General features: G+C 37.1%; 1 protein-coding gene across 5 annotated transcripts in view; it reads right to left on the reverse strand.

The window, feature by feature from the left end:
- Nucleotides 1-15,317, reverse strand: part of AGL (amylo-alpha-1,6-glucosidase and 4-alpha-glucanotransferase) — an 88,703-nt gene that overhangs the window by 20,812 nt on the left and 52,574 nt on the right. For 4 of the 5 annotated variants that reach the window (XM_008263966.4, XM_008263969.4, XM_008263968.4 and 1 more), the window contains 5 exon segments: nt 13,454-13,679; nt 11,798-11,909; nt 4,139-4,274; nt 1,412-1,524; nt 506-717 (listed from right to left, as the gene is read on the reverse strand). In XM_008263966.4, coding sequence (XP_008262188.1) covers nt 506-717; nt 1,412-1,524; nt 4,139-4,274; nt 11,798-11,909; nt 13,454-13,679 — 799 coding nt within the window. 5 annotated transcript variants of the gene reach the window in all.

Consider the following 15,317-nt stretch of genomic DNA (forward strand, 5'->3'; position numbering starts at 1 on the left):
AAGTAAAAGATCAGTAGAGTTAAGATATGAGAGAGTCTAGAATTCTTAATTACAGCAATATAACAAATAAAACAGAATGTGAATTTAAGCTACTTGTTTTACTTCACTAGTTCAGAGCTTTCCAACCAGTGTGCTGCAACACAGGTTGTGACACAGGTGTGTTGAAATACAGATAACTTCAGTTTTTGGGGCAGGTAGGTGGGGCCTGGGGTTCACTGAGGCCATTAGATCTGGCATAAGCAGCTTAATACATTTATCCCAATGTGCTGCACAAATATTATCATTGTCTATGTGTGATATTATGTGAAAAATATGTTGGGAAGACTTTGTTAGTCTTCATCCATTATTTCCTACTTTTTGATACTGTATACTCTAGGGTAAAGGTAATCTGCATAATATATTATTAATTAGATTATATAAACAGGTAGTAAACAATTACAAATGTGAAGGAAGAACTAAGATCTTTCACAACACCTTTTGAAATTTAATAATAGCAAACACCTACCACAACCATTGCTATTGTAAAGTTGGGCCTGAGCTGGTAGTCACACCAAGGACTTGAAGCTCCGTAACTATCTTTGTAGATGCCACGCTTGTGAACCAGATTTGGATGTTCTTCATTGGATGCTGAAGGATCTTCTGAAACATGAAACCGCTTTTCAAAGTTGTCTTGTATTTTCCTGTTCCACTCCTCATATGAGACCGTTACCACCTTTCCTGCAAAATGATCACAGACAAGTTAGCTTTACATATCCAAAGCAATTCATACATCTAATTATAGCCAAAAAGTAATATTTACTTATTTTTATCTATGATAAGAAAGAAATTATTCACTTTGAAAATGAAGGCTAGTCTGAATTGAGATGTGCTATAAATGTAAAATATACACTGGCCTTTGAAAATCCAGTTACCTCTCAAAAAGAATATAAAATGGCTCATGAATAATCTTATATTGATTACATGTTGAATAATATTTTACATACACTGGGTTAAATACAAATACTTTATAATTTACTTCAACTGTTTTGTTTAAGTTTTAAATGTGGGCCTTAGAAAATTTTAAATTATGAATGTGGCTTAAGCTGTATTTCTATTGGACAGCACTATTCTAGAAAAAGAGAAGTAAAGACTTCAGAACTGAATTCACAAACTTGCTCACAGGCATGCTGAGGAAAAAGGGAAGCACAATAAGGCGGTAACTATGCTGATTTTCTTACCTCAATTCAGAGTTGCTATAAAACCACCACAACAACCAGGTCTGTTACAACTTTCAAAGTAAATTAATGATTTCTATTTCCTCTTAACCTTAAAGGTTTTCTAATATCAACAGACTGAACCAAATACAATTAAATACATTAATAATATAGACAATATATTAGAAATTTCTTTGCAAATAAAATGAACAGCTTACCATGTCTTTTTACTCTGACTTCATGATAAGGGAAAATATTTTTTTTGGATAACTCCAGCAACCAACGAACTGTAGATTTACATAGGCCCACAATTTCCACAGCAGACCCATCTCTAAAATTAAAAATAAAGTCTTTTCTTTATGTTTGAGTCATTTAATAAGCACTATTGAAAGGTCATTCAGAGGTGGGTGTTTGATGTAGCAACTAGGCAGCCACTTGAGATGCACACAGTCCTTCCTGGATTCCTGGCTCCTCTGCTTCTGATTCAGCTTCCTGCTAATGTGTATCTGGGGAAGCAACAGATGATGGCTCAAGTACTACAAGTCCCTGCAACCCACATAGGGGGCCCAGATGGAGTTCTAAGTTCTTGGCTTCTATTTGAAAGTGAACCAGCAGATGGAAGATCTCTCTCTATTTTTCAAATAAAATGAGAGTAGATATATGAAAAGCTTAAAAAAGGGTATTCATGTCCCATAATTTCTTTATCCAGGCTACTGTTGATGGGCATTTGGGTTGGTTCCAGGTCTTACCTATTGCGAATTGAGCTGCAATAAACATTAATGTGCAGACAGCTTTTTTGTTTGCCAATTTAATTTCCTTTGGGTAAATTCCAAGGAGTGGGATGGCTGGGTTGTATGGTAGGGTTATATTCAGGTTTCTAAGAAATCTCCAGACTGACTTCCATAGAGGCTTAACCAGTTCGCATTCCCACAGACCTAAATGAAAGATCTCTGCGATTGAGATCCCAGTGGAAAGAACGGGGCCATCAAAGAAGGAGGTATCTTTCTCTGAAGGGAGGAGAGAACTTCCAGTTTGACTAAGACCCTGTCTGAATAAGATCGAAGTCAGCGAACTCAAAAGGCTTCCATAGCCTTGGCAACTCATGACTAGAGCCTAGGGAGATTATTGACGCCATAAACAAGAGTGTCAAATTGTTAAGTCAACAACAGGAGTCACTGTGTACTTACTCCTCATGTGGGATCTGTCCTTATGTGTTGTCCAATGTGAAGTAATGCTATAACTAGTACTGAAACAGTATTTTACACTCTGTGTTTCTGTGTGGGTGCAAACTGATGAAATCTTTACTTAATATATACTAAATCGATCTTCTGTATATAAAGATAATTGAAAATGAATCTTGATGTGAATGGAATGGGAAAGGGAGTGGGAGATGGGAGGGGTGAGAGTGGGAGGGAAGTTATTGGGGGGGGAAGCCATTGTAATCCATAAACTGTACTTTGGAAATTTATATTTACTAAATAAAAGTTAAAAAAAGGATATTCAGTAATAAATTTTAATAATTACAAGCCATTAAGAATCCTTACTTTTTTTAAAAAAAGATTTATTTATCTGAAAGTCAGAGTTACACACAGAGAGAAGGAGAGGCACAGAGAGAATGGTCTTCTGTCTGCTGGTTCACTCCCCAGTTGGCTGCACCAATCTGAAGCCAGGAGCCAGGAGCTCCTTCAGGGTCTTTCATGTGGGTGCAGGGGCCCAAGGACCTGGGCCATCTTCCACTGCATTCCCAGGCCATATCCGAGAACTGGATTGGAAGTGGAGCAGTCGGGACTCAAACCCGCGCCCATAGGGGATGCCAGCACTGCAGGCAGCGGCCCTACCTGCTATGCCACAGCACTGGAGCCTAAAAATCCTTAGTTTAAAGGAGTATGTATTGCATTATGTAAAAAAAAAAAATCTCCTCTTACTATTTTGCAATTGTTTATCTTCCTAATATACATTTTAAAAGCTTTTTTAAGATTTACTTGTTTATTTGAAAGACAGGGTTAGAGAGAGAGAGAGAGAGAAAGCGAGATCCTCCATCTGCTGATTCACGCTCCAAGTGGCCGTTATGACCAGGACTGAACCAGGCTGAAGCCTGGAGCTAGGAGCTGCATCTGGGTCTCCCAAGAGGGGAGCCCAAGCACTTGGGCCATCTTCTGCTGCTTTTCCCATGCCATTAGTAAGGAGCTAGATCAGAAGTGGAGCAGCTGGGTCATGAACCAGCACCTAAAAGGGATATGAAGTTGCAGGCAGTGGCTTCACCCCATGCCCCAGAGCTCCTTTCTGAGGAACAATAAAAAAGAAGTATAAGATCTAATAATGTAGCAAAACAGTTATTAAAGAAATTAAAAATCAAATAAACACAACAACTACTAAATGCTTTTTTGGATAATTCTTAGTGAAAATAAAATTTAGAATAAGAAAATAGCTTCTCAGCTTAATATAGTATTAGAAGCTATTTCCTGATAGCTTTTGAAATCATGGAAAGAAAAAAATTAAATGACAAATTCTGGGATGAAAGATTTAAAAAAAAAGGAGGAAAAAGGTTCAGGAAGTGAAAGTTTTTCATAAAAGAATAACTAGTGGTTTTCCATGTTTGCAAAAGATGGGCATAATGAAATGTTTACACTGAAAGAATGTCTTAATAGAAACAATGAATGATAAAATGTTTTTCGCAGGTGCTGGTAGACAATCTATGAGAACTTCCAAAAGAGAACAGATAGATTTATTTGATGACTTATACCAAGAGGATTGTGTGTATGTGTAATGGGGCAGAGGAAGGGATGAGTGGAACAGAAAGTGGTTGAGAGAAGGAGAAAGGCTGATTTTGATTGACTTAATATGAAGAGTTCATGGTTGATATAGTAAAAGATTCCACAAATATGTGCTTTTAAAAAAGGAAACAGTAAAATATGACAGTGTAAGCAGTATAAAATAAACACTACCTGGGAGTGGCTGGGATCCCTCTGTTTCTCGCTCTGTCACTTTCTCCCATTTTATCCATCCACGTACCACAATTGAAGCGATTTCCTCCATAAACAAATCCTGTTTCTTCATTAACCCCAGCAATTACAGTAAAACCTAAAAAAGCAAAATAAAACATTTATAATGAATTATGATATATTACATATAGCATGTAAAAATAAGAATTTTATTTGTAACATTTATACAGTTTTAAAGGAATATAATAAACCAATACAATCATTCTGAGATCAATTTGGTAATACCCTGCAAGTTCTAAGTGAGTGCATTCTGCCACTTGGTGACTTCATTTCCATATATACACACCCTAGAGAAACCCAACCCATATGCACACGGAGATGTGTACAAGAATATTCATTACAACTATGCTTGCATGACTATAAAAATGAACAACCAATCAGTAGAAGAAAGGAGAAACACTGTATTGTACTTATACACTAGAAAACTCTATTAGCATTTAAAATTAATAAATTGGATTTACATGTATCAACATGGATGAATCCTTAAAATAAAATGGGTGAGTAAAAATGATGCAAAAAGCTATGTACAAAAAGAAATATTTCAGTAAAAATTTAAAACATAAATAATACTAATATTTTATGTCTACAATATGTCTAATAATACATGCCTATGTGGCTGTATCTAATATAATATTTGTGTAGAATTTAAAAACATAAAATAGTTACATATAGTATATATCTATTACATTATAGAGCAGTGAATACTACTACATTATATCATATATAATTTGCACATACTCAAACACATAAACACATGAAGTTTAAAAACATGCATGGAAACAGTAAACTTTGATTATATGACAGCTGGAAAAGATCAAGATGAAGTTTATATGCATCTTACTTGGTCATTTCTTTTCAAAAGAAAGATCTGAAGAAAATATGACCAAATGCTAAAATCTTGGGCCAGTGTTGTGGTGGTGTGGGCTAAGCTGCCATCTGCAATGCTGAAATCCTACACTGGAGTGCTGGTTCAAGTCCTATCTACTCCACTTCCAACCCAGCTCCCTGCTGATACACTTGGCAAAGCAGCAGGAGAAGGCCCAAGTGCTTGTGCCCTTGTGACCCACGTGGGAGATCTATATAGAGTTCCAGACTCCTGGCTTTGGTTGAGGCCAGCCCCAACAATTGCGGCCATTTGGGGAGTGAATCAGAGGATGGAAGATCTGTTTATCTCTCTCTCTCCCTTTCTCTTTGCCAGTCTGTCTTTCAAATAAATAAAATACATCTTAAACAAATTGAATTCCCAGCTCTTTTTTTTTTTTTAAATAAAAGAGTTATTTATTTGAAAGTCTGAAAGTCAGAGTTACAAAGAGAGAGGAGAGAGGAGGGAGGAGAGAGGAGAGTGGAGAGTGGATGAGGTGGAGAGTGGATGTGTGAGAGAGAGAGAGAGAGAGAGAGAGAGAGAATGAATGAATGAATCTATCCGTTGGTGCACTCCCCAGATGGCCGCACCAGCCAAGGCTGGGCCAAGCTGAAGCTAAGAGCCAGGAGCTTCCTCTAGGTCTCCCACATATACAGGGGCCCAAGGACCAGAGCCGTCTTCCACTGCTTTCCCTGGCCATTAGCAGGGAGCTGGATTGGAAGCAGGGCATCCAGGACTCAAACAGTGTCCATATGGGATGCCAGCATGGCAAATGGTGGCTTAACCCACTGCACCACAGTGTTGGCCCTGAGTTCCCAGCTCTTGATTTTGATCTGGCCCTACAGGCATTCTGAGAGTGAACTAGTAGATGTGAGATCTCTCTCTCTCTCTTTCTCTCTCTCTCTGTGTGTGTGTGTGTGTGTGTATATACACTTTTCAAATAAATAAAAATAAATTTAATAAATTAAAGGCATTTTTCAAAGGGTTAAATACAAATAGCCAACAGACCACATGAAAAAGTACTCAGGATCACTAGCCATCAGGGAAATGTAAACCAAAACCACAATGAGACTTCACTTCACCAGTTAGAATGAATATCATCCAAAAATCAAAAAACAATAAAAGCTGGCAAGGATGTGGGAAAAAAGGTATTCTAATCACTGTTGATGGGAATGTAAACTAGTACAACCATTATGGAAGACAATGTAGAGATTCCTGAAAGATCTGAAAATAGACCAACCGTTTGCTCCAGCCATCCCACTCCTGGGAATTTACCCAAATTAAATTAAATCTGCATATGAAAGAGTTATTTGTATCCCCATGTTTATTGCAGCTCAATTTACAACAGCTAAGATATGGAATCAACCCAGATGTCCATCAACTGATGACTGGGACAAAGAAAATGTGATGTGTGTGTGTGTGTGTGTCCATGCATGTATAAATACACACACTACGGAACACTACTCAGTCATAAAAAGAATGAAATCCTGTCTTTTGCAACAAAATGGATGCAACTAGAAAACATTATGCTTAGTGAAATAAGCCAGTATCAAAAGACAAATATGTGGCACTTACTATAGAACTCAAAAAATGTTAAAAATGAAATGGACATTCTGGGATATGACTGTCATTTTAACCTTTGTATATACTCCTGTGGAACTGTTGTCTTCCTACTTTTTACTTGTTAAATGTTACGATTAGTGGCAAATTAAGCCTGTTAATATAGAGTGTATTAAAATTACATCTTTGCAAAAACTGATGTAGAGAGGGAGGGAGGAGAATTGTGGGGGAACAGGGAGTGAGGGAAGTGTGGTTGTCTTCTTGGAACTGTGCCTGCAGAATGCATGAAATCTTTATATTAATAAAAATCTTTATAATTAAATCTTTATATTAATAAAAATTAAATATTTATATTAATAAAAATTAAAAAAGAAAAACACACCCTAAAATTAATTTGGAATCTCTAGGAACCCCGAATAGCTAATATAATCTTAAAAAAGAACAAACTTGGAAGACAGACTTCCTGATTTTAAAACTTACTGCAAAGCTATAGTATCAAAATAGTATAATTTTAGCATAGTGACAGTCATATAGTCCAATGGAACAGAATAAAGACTGCAGAAATAAACCCCTGTTATTGTATGGTCAAATATTTTCTGACAAGGATGCCAAGACCATCTGATGGTAAAAGGACAGTCTTTGCAGCCAATATTGCTTGGAAAACTGAATACCCATTGAAAAAAAAATGAAGTTGAATCATATACAATATACGAATGTTAACTCAAAACTGCCCAAAGACCTAAGAATAAGAGTTAAAACTATAAAATTCTTAGACAAAAATGTAGTGTAAATGCTTCATGACATTGGTTTTGGTGAGGAATTACTGCACATGACACCAAAAACACGTGAATAAAATAGATAAATTTGACTTCATCAAAGGTCACTGCCAAGACTGAAAAGATAACCTACAGTATGGGAGAAGGTATTTGCAAATTATATATATATATATACATATATATATATATTTTTTTTTTTGACAGGCAGAGTTAGACAGTGAGAGAGAGAGAGACGGAGATAAAGGTCTTCCTTTTCCATTGGTTCACTGCCCAAATGGCTGCTATGGCCGGCGCACTGCGCCGATCCAAAGCCAGGAGCCAGGTGCTTCCTCCTGGTCTCCCATGCAGGTGCAGGGCCCAAGCACTTGGGCCATCCTCCACTGCACTCCCGGGCCACAACAGAGAGCTGGACTGGAAGAGGAGCAACCAGGACAGAATCCAGCGCCCCAATCGGGACTAGAACCCAGGGTGCTGGTGCTGTAGGCAGAGGATTAGCCAAGTGAGCTGCAGCGCTGGTCTGCAAACTATATTTGATATAAGTTTAACAGCCAAATTATACCAAGAGCCCTACAACTCTACAACAGATAGTCTCAACGATGCAATTCAATAATGGGCAAAGGACTTGAGCAATCACTTCTTTAAACAAGATACACATTTGGCCAAAAAGCACATGGAAAGGTTCAAGTTCAGTAATCATCACAGAAATGCAAATTAAAACCAAAATGAGATATCACTTCATAACCATCAGGATGACCACTACCAAAAGAACCAAAGTTGTAAGTTTCAGTGATGATTTGGAGAATTGGAAGCCCTGTGCACTGTTAATATGAATGTAAAAGGTGCCATCATTATGGAAAATATTATAGAGATTCCTCAAAAAATTAGAATTACCAAATGACCTATCAATTCCACTTCTAGGTATATATCCAAAATAACTGAACATGGGATCTTGAAGAGATACCTGCATATCCACATTCACTGCACTATGATACACAGAGGTAGAGGTACTCATGTCCACTGACAGAGGATAAATAAATGTGGTAGAAACATACAATCGAATGTAACGCAACCTTACAAAGAAGAAAATCCTAGTAGTGGGCATTTGGTGCATTGGTTAAGTTGTTCCTTAGGATACACAACACCCATATCGAATCCTGGATCTACTGCCAATTCCAGTGTCCCACTAACATGTGTAGCCTGGGAGGTAGCAACTAATGGCTTAAGTACTTGGATTCCTGACACCCATTGGTTTGAGACCTGGGTTGAGCTCTGGGTTCTTGGCTTCAGCCTGGCCTGGCCCTAGTTGTGGGCATTTATGGAGTGGACCAGTAGATGGAGGATTTCTCTCTGTCTCTGTCTCAGAAACATTTAAAAACAGAATGAAATCCTATCACGTACTACAAACATGAGTGGACCCTGACATTATGCTAAATAAAATGAAGCAGTCCCAAAAGGATAAATACTGTATGATTTCACTCATATCAAGTACCCAATATAGTAAAAATCATAGAAACAGAAAGTAGAAAGGTGATTTCCAAGGGCTGGGGCAGTAGAGAAGGAATTAATCTTTAATGGGTACAGTGGTTCAGTTTTGCAAGATGAAAAAGTTCTAGAGATCTGCTGTGCAACAATCCCTTACCTGAATGACCTAACATGACCGAACTATATACTTAAAAATGGTTAAGGTGGCATATTTGTACATCTATATTATGACAATAAACAAGATATAAAAATTATAAAAGGAGTGAAATTGACACATTACTCCAGGGTTCAAACTTAAAAACAGACTTTATGCATATTTTACCACCGCATACATGCATATGTAAAACTCTCTCAGTAATCAAAAAACTAGTAATCAAATTAGAAAATGGACAAAAGAGACGAATAGAAATTCCAGCAATGATGGAAGATGATGGAAAATAAGCACATGAAAAGATGTTCAACATTAGGGAAACTCAAAGTCATAATGTGCAGTGGTCTACAATCAGAATGGCTTTTCTTAAAAAAAAAAAAAAAAGTGGTAACACTAAAAGCTGGTGAGATGCAGAGAAACCAGACATTTGCTGGTGGAAATGCAAAATGGAATAATGATCCTTAAAAATAGTTTGGCAGTTTCTTATAAAACAAAACATGGGAGCTGTCACTGTCTGCAACAATGGTATCAAATATGGGTGCCGGTTCAAGACCTGGCCGTTTCACTTTAGACCCAGCTCCCTGCTAATGCACCTGGGAAAGTAGCAGAAGACAGCTCAAGTCCTTGGGCTCTTTCTTCCACATGTGAGATCTGAATGAAGCTCCTAGCACTTGGCTTCAGACTGGCCCAGCCCTGGCCATTGTGGTCATTTGGGGAGTGAACTAGCAGATGGAAGATCTTTATCTCTCTCTCTCTCTCTCTCTCTCTCTCTCTAACTCTGCCTTTCAAATAAAATCTTTTTAAAAAATAAAACAAAACATGTATTTACTGTATGACTCAAACATATTCTTGATCTTTTATCCCAGAAAAGTGAAAAACCTGCTTCACACAAAAGCTTATCTATGAAATGTTTATGGTAGTTTTATTTCTATAACCCAAAAATGGAAACAACCCAAATGTTTTCCAGTGGGTTAATAATTAAATAAATTCTGGTACATCCATAAAAGAAAACAACATCCAGGAATAATGTAACAATTTGGAAAGATTTCAAGGGCATTAATCTTAGTGGAAAAAAAAATCTCAAAAGCTAATATACTCTACGAGTCAGTTTAAATAAATTCCCAAAATGACAAAATTATAGATCTGGAGAACATATTAGCAGATGTCAGAGAGAAACAGTGGGAGTGGGGTTGTAGGTGTGACTATAAAGGAGTACACAAAGATTTTTGTGGTAATAAACTAGTTCTGTATCTTGATTGTGGTGCTGGTTGCATGAAGCTACACAAAGCATTAAACCACACATATACACAATTAACAGTTATGTAAGATGTCCCTATTGAGGGAAGCTTGGTGAGGTTTATGGTATTTTGCTTATTATTTTTGCAATCTTCTATGAGTCTCTAATTCTTCATAAATTACAAAGTTAAAAATACACATAAAACAACACATGCTTTACAAGATTAAAAACAAATGTACAACAAACTTATTGGAATAATTCTCAAAGTGGAATGAGAAATAAAATCATATAAATTATGAGTCATGTATTGGCTGATGATGTTAGTATACAGCAAGATAAGGAATATGACGAAATCAAAAGTAGTTTTAGGTGGACTGCGTTGTGGCATAGCAGGTTAAGCTGCCACTTGGGACACTGGCACCCCATATGGGCCAACCCAGCTCCCTTCTAATGCCTGGGAAAAGCAGCAGATGATTGCCCCAGTGCTTGGGCCTCTGCCACCCACATGGGAGACCTGGATGAAGCTCCTGGCTCCTGGATTTGGCCTGTTCCAGCTCTGGCTGATACGGCCATCTGGGAGTGAACCAGTTGTCAGAATATCTTTCTCTGTGTCTCATCCTGTCTCTGTAACTCTTTCTTTCTTTCTTTCTTTTTTTTTTTAAAGGTTTATTTATTTATTTGAAAGTCAAGAGTTACACAGAAAGAGGAAAGGCAGAGAGAGAGGTTCTCCATTCAATGGTTCACTCCCCAATTGGCCACAACGGCTGGAGCTGTGCCGATCTGAAGCCTGAAGCCAGGAGCCAGGAGCTTCTTCCCGGTCTCCCACGTAGCTATAGGGGCCCAAGGACTTAGGCCATCTTCTACTGCTTTCCCAGGCCATCGCAGAGAGCTGGACCAGAAGTGGAGCAGCCAGGTCTTGAACTGGCACCCATATGGGATACTGGTGCTTCAGGCCAGGGCGTTAACCTGCTGTGCCACAGTACTGACCCCTCTGATTTTCAAAATAAATAAATAAAAATATTTAAAACACGCAAAAAACACAATAGTAGTTTGAAAAGTACATCTATTTTAACTCCATAGACAAATATACCTTTTCACAAAAAGTATTATGTAGGAGGCTAGATGAAACAGATGAAATGTTACCTCTGCAACTTAGCTATGTGACTCTGATTCTGCTTCAGTCTTCTCATGTTATAAACATAATTTATTCTCCATATTCTTTGGAGTGTTACATGAGAATAACACAGATAAAGGAGTTAACAAAATGTCTAGCAAATAGCACTCAATGGCAATTATGATGATGACTATAAATGTAACCATCAAAATTACCTTTTAAATTAGTTGACAAAAGATATAAAAGTTTATATTTCCTGTAAAGCTAAAAACTTGGTGATATTGGGAACTAAATTAATCTTTTCCATTGTTGTATCCTGAGAATTTGCATTCAAATAAATATTCGCCAAGTATTTGAACAATTACAAGGTTTAATTTCACATCATCGGTTTATCTTTATGCTGTAGTTAAAGTTCTGTACCTTCATCCTTCATGTTTCGGTCTATTTGTGGACCAGCATTCCTTTCCCGAAACTGGATGCCCTGCATGTGTCTTTGCATAGCCTCCTGTATTACATCAAACAATGGCTGATCCTGTTTGAGACACAATGGATTTTACCTCTGTCAGAGATTACATTTTTCTTACCCCCCCCTCCAAGTCCCACCATTAGAGCAATGTGTAAATATATACTTTCCTTTGTAGGGAGAAATGGGAATCATGGTGGGCTGGGGAAGGAGTTGTTTCTACCAAAATAACACCAAATAAGTTCGTCATATGAACATTTAATGTTAGTAGTTTTGTCTGCTCAGTCTTGTGATATGAAATAATCTGGAATTTTTCTAATACTGTGCATGAAAACAAACCTGGAACTTGTATAGTTTCTATCAGAGTGAACTGTTCAGCTACTAAATGAACCTAGCTGGTCATCCGGCAACTTGGCATTGCTGTTCTTACTCTTCTGCATATGCACATAGGAAATGGGGATAAACTGTGAAAAAGCAGAACCTCCAAATCTGGGGATCTATGATGACTATGAAAATGCCCCTGGAGAATGAAAGGCCCATACATCATTTCATTTACCCACATAAATAACAAATGTGGTGCTCAATTTGACATATGGGGAGACATATGATCAACCTTTTAAAAATAAGATAGAAAATGTTAGGAAAAATGTTTAAAGTCCTTATATGTTTAATTATTACTTCATTTAAAAGCCTTTGATAAGTACACAAAGTCTATCATGTAAAAATTTTGCTAGTAATTATAATTATGAAGCTTTTCTATAATGCTGTGGAAATTCTTTTCTTCAACAAATTGTGAAAAAGTAGTCGTGGGTCAGATCACACCTGCCTGATTCATGTAACTGAAATTAGTTAGCTAACAACAGAAGACAGGTATAAAAATCTGGGACAATGTTTTTTGAGTATTTCATGGCTGAAACATCATGGAGACACAAGCACACGCTAGCAGTGGGGTAGTCTAAAGCCTCACCCACTGTCAGATAAATTTCACTGGAAAACAGTTCAGATGTTATTAAAGTACAGGATCATTGTATACTCCTGATTAGGAAAAAAATCATTAAAAATTATTTATCCATTTTTAACTGCTACTAAGACAAATTTTGAACTTTTCCCAGATTGGTAGTCAAGGCCTCCGATAACTCAGTGCATCCTTTCCCCAATTTCTCACAACCCTGCAGGTGGCCCACACTGGACAGAGAGGTATGTCCTACGCCAGGCTTCAACCTACCACGTGCTTCATTACTCTTTTCATCTTTAATGTCTCCCTATAACATCCACTTTCTCTCCTGAAATCCTACACACACTTTATGGCTCAGTTTCAGTGAAATTTTAGCTACTTTCTGAAGTTCTCCCTGAGGCCCACTTACTGCATCTCTCTCCCATTTGTAAGACTACACAGCACTTCCTTTATACCTTTTGGCAATGACCACACTGATGTTCTGTCATGTTGCAAGCTCTTTAGTCTTATCTCTGCAGTCCCTTACAGGGCTAGTATGTGCTAAATAAATACTGATTTTTGAAAAATACTCAAGATTCAGATTCTTACTTGTATTTACTTTATATTTGAAACTGAGAGTCATTTTTCAGGAAAAAGTATTTTAAGAAATGATCTTTACCAGTGTGCCAGCAGGCAAAGGGGCAGAATCATCTGTAGGATACATTCTGGAGACTGGGCACTTGAGGATGTCTAGACCATTTGGAACCATTTTACAGTAATCCTGAATACACTGTAGCCACCACCACACAGCATCACGGCAATTGTATCTGGCATAAGTTCCTTCACCCAGGAGATTAGGAATGAGACCATGCCTCAGGGTACCAGCAAATGCTAAAATAATATTCCTAAAACAGAATTAAGTGGATCATTTGAAATGAAAACAAACACTTACAAAATCAAAGACAAAAAAACAGTCACTTTGGGTGACTATATTTTGGATATATTTTCTCATTTCTTTATATTTTTATATGGAATAAGTTAAAGGTCTGAAGCCTTAATTTTAGCCCTGGATTTTCTCTAACAATCTGACTTAACCTCTCTGGTTTAGCTTTTTCATACATGGCATTAAAGATCAGATGGGTGATTTTTAAGTTTTTCATAGCTCTAGATTCTACTTGAAATCTGCGGTATTTTGAAATCTAAATAACTATCAAACATGAACTTTATTATTTCAAATAAAAAAAAAGAAAAGAAAGATGTAGAAGCCAACCTTGGAAAGCATAATCACATTTAAAATTTGGTAGAAAACATGTTATCTTTCAAACTGCTATCCTACCATCACAATGTCAAGCAACAAATTCATTTCTATGATGGTATGGCATTCTAGAAAGCGACTGAAATAAGAAAGCTGAGGTCTTTAGCGGGAAATTCATTTAAAATGTTTAAGCTTTAGCATTTTTTGGCTAAAATCACTCAGAAATTTTGTTAATTCTATATCTCAGTTTAATACCTATCTCTTAAAGGGCAATAGGAATGTTTTTATTTTCTAAAGTACAGCAAAAGTGTTAGTATGGACAGTGACACTTCCAATTTATAAAGGATAAGCATGCTATCAATCTTTTAAGCATCAAGAGCAATGTTCTACACTGAAAGTTGAGTAAAAAGACCTCTGATCCATGAATATATATGTAGAAGGAGGAAGCAGAGCCACTTGTGAGAGATAAAGAGCCTTGTTTTACCAAGTGGGTTTGCTACATTTCCTAACCCAGTTAGTTGTGGCCAGATGACTGCATTCCAGGCAAGAAACTGAATGGAACTGATGTGTGTCTTCCTACCACAAGTGTAATCAGTATTTTCCCAAGGTTCTCTCTTCCTCCTTGTTGGCTGACAACAGGGGTCAGGTTTTGGAAGATGGCAAATCATCAAGATGGAAGGAAACTGTGCCCCTGAATCACTATGTGGAAAGCTGCCTACTGAACATAAAAGTAAGACGATAAACAAGAAATAAATTTTGTTTGTGAAAAATCATTGAAATTTAAGAATCTATAATTTATAGCTGCTAGCACTACCATAAAAATACATTATCTTCTGGGAATCATGTAGATCAGGGGTGGTCAAATGTTTTCTGTAAAGAGTAAATATTTAAGGCTTTCTGTGCCATATATGGTCTCTCTCACACTTTTTTTTTTTTAATGACTATAAAAGGTAAAAGCTATTTGCTCAGAGGTCTACAAAACAGCTGACAAGCCACAGTTTCAGACCCATCATCTGTGTAGTCATTTTAAAGCTGAGAAGCAGAAACTTGTGGAAGTGCATACAATCAACAATTAATTAGGTGTTCAGCCAACAATAATTATGATTAAATGAGTAACATTTATGGAATGGTTAGCATGTGGCAGAAACTCTTCTAGACATGTGAACTGTGTTACGTACTAACTCATTAAAGCCTCATTAAAGTCCATAAAGCAAATACTTTAATAATTTTACAGAGAGCACAAAGAGAGGAAATACTTGTCATTTGGTGTTTTGGAACCAGGATTAGA

Source organism: Oryctolagus cuniculus, chromosome 7, assembly GCF_964237555.1.
Source record: "Oryctolagus cuniculus chromosome 7, mOryCun1.1, whole genome shotgun sequence".
In the NCBI taxonomy this organism is placed as follows: Eukaryota; Metazoa; Chordata; class Mammalia; order Lagomorpha; family Leporidae; genus Oryctolagus; species Oryctolagus cuniculus.